Source organism: Musa acuminata, chromosome BXJ3-2 (genome assembly GCF_036884655.1).
Source record: "Musa acuminata AAA Group cultivar baxijiao chromosome BXJ3-2, Cavendish_Baxijiao_AAA, whole genome shotgun sequence".
Taxonomy (NCBI): Eukaryota; Viridiplantae; Streptophyta; class Magnoliopsida; order Zingiberales; family Musaceae; genus Musa; species Musa acuminata.
This window is the reverse complement of record NC_088350.1, coordinates 34,490,891-34,500,590: the sequence shown is the minus strand read 5'-3', so window position 1 is coordinate 34,500,590 and position 9,700 is coordinate 34,490,891. Positions and strand designations below refer to the sequence as shown.

The following is a 9,700-nucleotide window of genomic DNA, read 5'->3' as shown; positions in this document are numbered from 1 at the left end:
ACAGTATATTTCCCCCTCATATTTTTAATATCGCATGTATTTTCCTCCAGAAAATTATATTATGCACAAATATATATTTATTTTATTTTTAAGACTTTAGAAATCTCAATATAATTTTTTTTAAGTTGAGGGATTAGGATGCTAATAGAGTCCACAGTGGTGAATATGTAATTAGCTCTTGCATCACACCAAATATGGTACTTTGATTATACACTTTTATCTTCCACAAACATCTCCACCCTAAGAATGCTTCAATTGTTATTACATTTAGAATCATCTCACATGATTTGTGACACGGATAATCAAAGTATGACAGCTATTCTTCACGGAATAAGAATGAATGAATTAAAATTACAACTGATCAGCTGACCATTTCATTATTCTTAGGTCGAAACTTTCTACAATCACATAGCAACAATTTTGATGCAGAGACATGGAGTATTTCAGAAATTTCTTTATCATATAAGGAGAGATTGTTGTTACATGTAGATTGATCTCATATGGCATTACATAGGACCTCAGTATTTGTGATACAGACAGTCAAATTATGACAACAATCCTTCACCAAATAAGAATGAATGAATTAGGATTACAACTGATTGGCTGCCACCGCATGACTGCTTACCGGTATGTCAAAAAAAAAAAAAGAACCAGACTTCCAGTTAGCTTGACCTAGTTTGATGAGCAATGTACAACATCTGTAAACTTATGCTTCTGAAGCTTGCTGACACATGCAATCAGGCATTGGAAAAGTGTACAAGGACGCATCGGGTTTCCGCAAAGTGATGCCCTTTAAGTCACTATGATGTAGAACTTCCTGCATGTTACGCTTGAACTTGTCCCATCTGCAATTGTATTGAAATATGAAGATCATCGAGTATTCTGATGCAGTAGAAAAATCTGTTACCACCTAATTAATGTAGAGCTAGTTCTGATTCTATAATCTTAATAACATCATGGTACTGACAAAACTTCTATTTATAGTTCTGATATATCCTGCTCTAGCATGCACCATTAGCACACTATTTGTATAACCAGCCTGATACAAGATACTGATGTTGACAACCGACTAATGTTTGACACAAGTAGAGTAAAATGTTGAATTGGTAGATCTTGCTGCAAAAAGATCTGGAACAATATCATTCACGATATTTACCAATAACTAGTCACAATTTGAAACATGGATTTTATTTAAAAACATGTTTCCTATGTACAATGTTCTACCAGGATCTGCAACAGGTCAAACTGCATTATGTTGACTATCGGTGAAGTTTCCTGTTAATGCTAATATTTGACAGATAAATTCATGGTGATATAGGGATGAATGTTTTCAACTTTCAACGATATCTTTGTCAGCTTATTAACTACTGTGACACGTAAACTTGACAAAATGTAGACTTACAATCAACTCCTATTTTACAAGACATTCATCATAATCCATTTACAAAGGGTCCGACCAGAAAGTAATGGGGAAATCCATAAAATATTAGAAAAAGAAACAAGAAACCAACAATATCGACATTATTGAAATATTAATACGAGAATCAGGATCCCTTTTTTATCCATAAATGCCAAAATTGATCTGTTGTAGATAGTCAATACTCGTGATGCAAGAGGTAAAAGTTCCAAGTTTTTTCTAAAGGCAAAAGTGCAATTATTTCAATGAATTTTATATGCATTCCTAGTCTAAACATACAGAGAAGTTAATGAATAGCTAACAAGATTTCAGCAAAGAACAGCATTCTTCATTCTCATATCGATTTTTCTCTTATTTGTCTATGCAAGAATGATGTTATATCTTTTGCGTATTGACTTCTTCAATACTGGACAAACAAGTAATTATAATTAACTTTACTTTCATATTGCCTCTTCCTTTTTCTCCAAGCAATGCTTAGTTTCCAGTTTCTACACACATGTTACCGAACAATGGCACAAAATAGTGACAATATATTACCTAATGTTTGGGTTGTCGAATGATAACACCAACTTTTTCTTGTCAGGATTTATGGTCTTCGAGTGCCCTTCATTGAGATATCGCCTATGTCCCATCAGAAAATGGGGAAAGTTTCCACCTTGAGTTGTGACAAACACTTCACTGTGAGCACAAACAGTATAATCCAATGCTGCCAACTGTGACGAATGTCCCTATAAGAGAAAAAACATAAGACTCAAAATATAGTATCATTTAAGATCTAATTAGAGCACTGGTAGACAGATCTGGAATTTTTTTAATTATCAGGAATAACACAGCTAAATAACAAGAAAATCTTGATGCATAACTCTAAATTGAATGGAACGCCCAAAGGAAGCTTCCAAGAAGTTAAGGATATAGTATTACAGACACTAAAATAATATAGTCACTATTTGTGCTTAGAATTTGTTGTGGCTGCAAAGCCCCAAAAAAGTATGAAAACAAGAAAAGTACCTTGAAAGGTGCAAGTTCATCGGCTGATGCAAGAGTTTCCTTGGTCTCTAAAAGAGGAAAAAGCTGACGGAGTGGAGCCATATATTTTTCTGCATTGTATATCTTACCAGAAGCAACATAGACTGATGTGGTATTACCAAATCCCATGCCTCGAAGCATCATTCCTACCTGCAAAACAACTTCTTTTGTTCAAATGGACCCGTCTGCTAGGAACAAAGAAAACAAATCAAAGTTGTACCTGTCAAGCATTTGATGTCGTAGATATTCAAAAATCAGATATAAATATGGAAAAACCCTGAATCCAGACAGAATAATTAATGACCTGTTTCGGTAATAACAAAGATGTGCCAAAAAAGTCAGTGAAAGCAAACGCAACCACAACATAGCACCTGGTAGAAGCATGTTCTGAGGGTTTTAGCACGAAAAGTCCTACAAGGAAAAACTTTGGTACCAACATAGCAAATTAACAACTCAAACTCATAAGAGGAAGAGGGACTGTATTTACAGTTTTAAACCTAAATAACTCGATATTTCACTGGGAAAACAATTTTTCAAATTCATAAATTCGAATTACTATATTTCACACATTAAGATTCGCAAAAGATTAAAGGATAATTTGGAGATCGCTGAATCCTCTAGTTCATCCTAGAAGGAGATTTGATTAAGAGATTCAATACAAAAAAAAAACTTAATTAAGGCAAATAACCAATTCAAATAAAGAAAATCTTTAGCAGTAGAAGCTTGCAAATAAGATAAAGATGTCATATACTTGGACACCTAGAATCAAAAATAGTTTTTCCATGGAACAAGGGTATCAGAATGAGGAATTATGTTTCCGTGGTGCAAGGATGTGCTGCTTTTGTGCTGGCTAAACCAAACATTAGTCTATCTACATGTCAATGCCTCCAGCACAGATTAGAATTGCATGTGCTGATGTCTTTTGGCATCATATGTTTCAACCAATGCTGACTCACGCCAATCGACATAGCAATCCTTAGAATTGAAGATAAATTTACCATACGATCAGCTGAAATTTTGAAAAAACATATCCTCATCATGATAATCTTGCTATAATCAAGTACATAACCTCTAATGGCGTTAAAGGGCATTTTCCATTCCTTCTGTTAGCCTCTGGGCTAATTACTCGACCAGGTCTCCTGAACTTTCCTCTCCAACTTCTTTCACGAGCTTTATCCATTTCATTTTTCTCTTGCTGACCACCATCATAAGTACAACACGAAAAGGCTACCATATCCTGAAATAGAAAAGGACAGAAATCACATATACCTTTCCAATAGAAAATTTGCAAAGAGCTTGAACTCATCATAGACCTAACAAGTAACACCTCTTCAAACCGAAGATGCACCGAGATGTACTTTCCACCATTTATTGAGCTGTTATTTACCATTCTGTGAACCATTCTTTCGGCGAGAGATCTTATTGGTTTAGAAAAGCGCAATGCTTCATAGTTTGTCAAACATCTTAGTCCCTGGATGCTGGATGGAACTGAATGAGCCAATCTGTTAGAGAATGGTGCTATGCGTACAGCCCTGCACAGCACATATAAACGGAATGTAAAATCACAAAATGAAGAACTACGTTCCAACATATAACTCAGAAGAAGCAAAACATAAAAATCACAAAACAAAGAACTAAGTTCCAAGATACAAATCAGAAGAAACAATGCATATCTGTATAAATGATCTGTGTCATATTGCAATAGCCTACATAACATACAAGCTCATAAGGAAAACTGAAAATCTCAAGCATGAAACTTAAATTGTTTAGGCTTTAAATCAAATCAAGCAGCCACAGTAAAGATTATTGCTTCTGAAGCTAGTCAATTTAGCCTCTAGTCTGTTTAGGGTTGATAAATTATGCAATGACCAACAATGTGAATTTGAACAAGATGGGGAAACATGGGGATTGAACTTGGCTCCATATCACCCATCCATAAAATAAACATGGAGAAACACGACAATACAATCAAGACTCAAGAGAATGGCAAATACCAAACTATACTAAGACATATACTGGATGAACTCCACCCGGAAGCTCGATATTTAGTTCTCGCAGTCTCTGCATATTGTGCAGCTAAGTAAGCCACCGTATATCTCAATATTATATGCATAAACTCACATAAATAATAAGTGCACAAGTACAACCGAGGTATACTGTATCAGCATCTCAAAGCTGTGGAATGACTACACATAAGCCAAAAAATGATAAAATGTAAGAATTTTCCAAAGTAATGTGAATAAGAAAACATAATTTTGAATGATATTGCCAAATAAGGTAGCAACTCTTTCCAAAAGTTTCAACAAAGCCAACAGATATGGAGTTTCTCATAAATGGAACAATAAATTCAATGCATGATTATGATTAAGAAATAACGAAATAACATAAAACAAAAAAAGGTACAAAATTAAATGAATCTGAAGAACAAGCTCATACCCCAGTTCTAATAATTTTGGGAGAACCTTCTGTAGATAATATGTCTTAGATGATAGGGCCTTACTTCTCAAATTCAAAATGTTGCTGATATTATTGTCAAATCGCTGCAATATCTCCGGTGGGAGCTCTTTAACCACTCTTACATGATTTTTGAGTGTTTCTGTGAAGTACTCTTCATCAAATATATCTTCAAACTTGCTGAAAGAATTCAGACAGAAGAAGAAAAACAATTGCTGTTCATTCTTATGAATTATCAGACAAAATAACGTATAGTCACATTCAACTAAGCATTGCAACAATGTTTTGTGAACAAATAAATCACAAAATTATGGAAGACAAACTCTATAAATATTAAGGATTACAGAAATGAAAGCCTTATGCATAGACACCCACCAATTCAAAGTATAGGTTCAATGTATGAAACCTTACTCCTACAGCAAGAAGAGTGTATCCACGGCTTGAATTCATTGACACCAAAATTTTGAAGTAAGCTAACATTGGTGCCAAGGCTTGCCCACAAAAGCATAATAGAAAGAATTTAGACAAAAGAAGAATATTGTTGCCCTAAGCACATCAAAAAAGATGGTTTGAAACAATCAAAATACCATGATAAATTGCAATGTTGCACTTTAAACAAGAAATGTTTTCCAAAAATTAAAAATAGTTAGAAAACTTTTGAAATCCTGAGAGGAGAGCCACCGAGGAAGTAATAAAGACTTTTATTCTAAGCAGTCGAAGAAAATGCACATCTCATCCAAAACCTTGAAACGCTAGCAATATCTATAGGTGGTTTTCTTAACTTCATCATGATACTTGAGGAATGTGGAAGAAAGCTACAAGAGACTTGATTGCACTTCAAAATTTTTAGATACACTACATATTACCATCTAATGTTTTGTTTGAGCATATTAGAAAAATACCAGTCATAAACTAAAATATTTTACTTGTAGGATCACAAAATCATGTCCTACAATCAATACGAAATAGCCAGCGTTGTAAAATAAGAGAATAATTGCTGACATAAGTACAACAAACAAACTAAACAACTTTAAAGAATCAGCAAGAAGACAAAATATTGAGAATCCTTAATGTTAAAATATTTTGTCCCTCTAATGACTCATGCAGAAAACTGAAACATGGCCAGAAGATCTCAAAGCTGTTGTCTAACATAATAATTGAATTCATCAAATCAAGACAAATATTATATGAAAATTTAAACCAAAAACAATTTCAGTAAGGATGTATACAGTAAAATAAAAGCAAATTCCAGTGACAAGCCATTTCAAATGTAGTAAGAGATGGAAAAAGTAAAAGAAAATGACATGATGATGTTTTTACCTTGAATCACGCCAAACACTGTTAAAATGAAATATTGGAATTACGAGTGTTGCATTTAGTAAGCCTGCCACGGCAACTGCATCACATATCTGCATCAGGGAAAGTTCAAAGTGGATTAAATTATATGTTGTGGGAAACATAATGATTATCTATGTACGCTTAGTTACTTGAAAAATAATAATTAAGAGGCTTAGTAGCATGTGTTTCTGACATAAAGAAAGCATGAGAGAGAGAGAGAGAGACTGCTCGAGGAGAAGGCCTTGACTAGCTGTATTGCTTAATATTAAGCTAGACAGTGTTATATCAGTTAGATGTATTTATTCCAAAGTATCATACTACATCTCTGAGTGTGTCTGTTCAGTAGTGATGGGAGGTTGGATAATTATGGAGGATAAACTAACGATTATAGAATAATAGGATAATCACCAATAGTCATTATTGTACTTTCAAGTCATAAGGCTACTGGAGAAGCATGGAACTTATTTAGACTATAAAATAACAGCAACATAATCTGTTTTTGTCCAGTGTGCCAGTGCAAAATGTCAAGATGCAAAAGGAGTACAGAATAAGCTAGCAGACAAACAGGTAACTAGTAACTACTATGCAAATAAGACCACCTACGGCCAACACACAAAAGGAAGAGATGTCAAAGCAACGTTGTGATGATTAGGTAACTGGTAGATGCCACAAAAATTTCTGGCATATTCTAGCATATCACATTACATTACCATTTTTTGGTTCACAATACTGCAAAACCAACCTATTCGATGGAGAATCCTTGCGCCAAAGAGATTTATTTTATCTATTCTTACAGGGCGTATTACAAAATCTATGTTTGTTTCTGATCGAGAAACTTTCAAAAAGAAAAGCATTAATAACAGAACTTACAGACATACGCTGCTGATTCAGACCACCATTTGCTTCAATTATGAGATAACCATTTGAAGGTGGCAACTCTGACAAAAAAAAAAGGGTATATAAACAATTATTATATAGGGAAGGAAAACCTACTATTATCAGTATGTTTGCTAACTACAATTCTGAAAATTTCTTAGAGATTCAGAGTTTTTTAGCAGTTACTGAAGCTCTAACCTGCTTGCAATAATCTCTTTGGTAAATGAGGTTTCCACTTTTGAGTTGCTTTTTGATGCCATGCTGTCATCAACTGCATGATATGCACATAGAGAACTATCATGACACAAACCATAAGCAGAAGAGTAGAAGATGGTTTATAGGAGGCTTAAAGTAGAAAAGGCTTATCTAAGAACCACTTACTACAAAGAAGCTCCTAAAAATATTAAAATACTAATCAATTATATGCATTAAAATGCATCAGAGAGAAACCGAACCTCAAGTGCACTGCCAAATATGAGGAAAACAGAGTATAAGCATGTTCAAAGGCCTTGCATTTTCATAGATCTCATCAAGTAATGTCAAATTTAAGTGAGATTGAAATCATACTACCTTTATATGCAGTTACCGGCCTCAAATTAATATTGACTGACCAGAAAAATGAAATATCTGAACTTACATAACGAATTTATCTTAAGCAGTTGAAAATCATCAAGTGATAATACAACATAAGTCGAAGGACATAGTAGAATGGCACTATATCATTTTCATTCTTCAGAAAGACCCAGCTATATTAAAAGCTAACCAGCTTAAAAAATTCATTTGAAGATATAGTTCTTCATGGCAAACACCTATGAATGCATAATGTGCAGGTTGTAGTTGTGACCCTACATTGAAAAGGAAACAAACAAAAAAATGAAGCATCTTGTAGGGTTGGAGGTTCATGAGTAGAACATCAAAACAACAGAGAAAAAATCAAACTTCTCTTTGTCTAATTAAATAATGAGATGATTACTGCATGACAAATTAAAGCAAGAGAATCACTATAAAAGGACAACCAATAGGATTTTCCAACTTGACTCTTGAAAGAGGCAAAGTGAAGCAACAAAAAAACCGTGCAATGAGATCAAGGCTGTCCTGAGATTGAAGATGTTCTTGAAAATCATGCCCTACTTTGTTTTATACTGTTCGGATCTGCAGTAGTTATCCTGATAGCGACAAGATCAAGGAGCAATTTCTGGGGTAACTGAATGACTGACCCAAACTAAGTACTACTAAGTACTTTGTGCTACATTTTCAGTAAGAATTACTGGTCAGTTCGATAGCCAAAGAAACTTAAGTGGATATTATCATCCCTTACCTTGTCAGCAGTATGCAGTTACGTGCCTCAAATTATAAATGCTACCTTCATATGAACTTCTCCCGTTACTGTTCGCTGTTATTCAATTTGTTGAATCATTTTTTTGAAGTACAATTTCTCTATCACGTAATAAAATGGAAAATGTATGAAAAAGATCATTATGCCACTCTATAACTCATTTCCTCCCAAACAACTAAACATTCATTTCTCATCATTGAGAGTCTAGAATCATAACGTAAATCTTTCCCGTTCTAATCAGAGAACTTCCACTCATAAGATCGATAACTACCGGCGGGAAGTCAAGATTCTTGAATGAATAAACAAGAAAGGTAAAAGATTGGCAACTGCATTGCGGAAAACCAAGAAAAAATCAAACAAGGAAACATATCCAGGAAACGGGCTTTCGGTGACTACCGCACTGGAGTGATTCACGTCGGCCTGCATGAAGGCCCACAGCTCGTGGAACAGCCGCGGGCTGCGGTACACCGACCCAGGCGGCGGCGCCCTCCTGAGGATGGTGACGCCGACGCGGACCGGCACGGGCGGCTCCAGGTCCCACTCCCACCTCCCGACCATCACCAGCATCAAGGCCAGGTACAGGAGCGGCGCCACCAGCAGGGCGCCCCTCCGCCGGGACGCCGCGGCGGCCGCCCAGCGCACCAGCTTCCCGCGCCGCGCGCCCCTCGGCGACGACGCCGCCGCACCGCACCCGTGCCCGTCGCCGAGCCGTCTCCTCCCGTGCATGGCTTCTCACGGCCGGCACCCTCCGGATCCGACCAAACCCTCCTCCTCGGGGATCATTCCAGCGCCAACGGACGAATTAAAGACGCGCTTCTAGGCAATTACTTCGAGGAGAGGGGCAGGGTTTTAATGCGAGCGATCGGGACACGGATCGCGACCAAGAATCGAGCGAGTGGAAGGAAAGAGGGGCGAGGCGAGCAAAAAGGAGCGAGCTTTAAAGGGGGCACCAGTGGAAGGCATCGAGAGGAGCTTTAAAAAGGAGAGCGAGGGCGAGTGGACACAGAAGCAAAAGGAAGACTAGAAAGCGACGCTTTTATGAAGGGAAAGGAGGGGATGTATGCTCAATTGGTTTCTTCCCTTTTTCTATTATTTTTCTTTGTCTTTATTTTGGAAGAAGAAAACAAAATTATTTCTTACATACTATTTTCTTGTGAAAATTAATTTTGGTCAATTCCACTTTCATGAATGATTTGGACATGTTGGATCAACCTCAGTGAGTCAATTGAACCTATATAATTAAGTCCTATAAT

General features: G+C 36.2%; 1 protein-coding gene across 1 annotated transcript; it reads right to left on the bottom strand.

Moving 5' to 3' along the window:
• Window positions 1–441: 441 nt before the first annotated feature.
• On the bottom strand, window positions 442–9,449 carry LOC135632065 (O-fucosyltransferase 9-like). Its single transcript, XM_065140410.1, has 10 exons — window positions 8,844–9,449; window positions 7,310–7,382; window positions 7,106–7,173; window positions 6,218–6,306; window positions 4,880–5,077; window positions 3,771–3,975; window positions 3,513–3,680; window positions 2,426–2,593; window positions 1,955–2,145; window positions 442–845 (listed from the first exon to the last, which is right to left on the bottom strand). The coding sequence occupies exons 1-10, from the start codon at window positions 9,171–9,173 to the stop codon at window positions 707–709; spliced, it is 1,629 nt and encodes a 542-aa protein (XP_064996482.1). The 5' UTR covers window positions 9,174–9,449; the 3' UTR covers window positions 442–706.
• Between the last annotated feature and the right edge of the window lie 251 nt (window positions 9,450–9,700).

Coding starts and splice junctions, on each gene's coding strand:
- LOC135632065 (XM_065140410.1), bottom strand. CDS start 9,173: ATGCACGGGAGGAGACGGCTCGGCGACGGGCACGGGTGCGGTGCGGCG. Junction 7,174..7,309: donor AAAGAGATTATTGCAAGCAG/GTTAGAGCTTCA, acceptor TTTTTTTGTCAG/AGTTGCCACCTTCAAATGGT. Junction 846..1,954: donor TTCGACAACCCAAACATTAG/GTAATATATTGT, acceptor ATACAATTGCAG/ATGGGACAAGTTCAAGCGTA.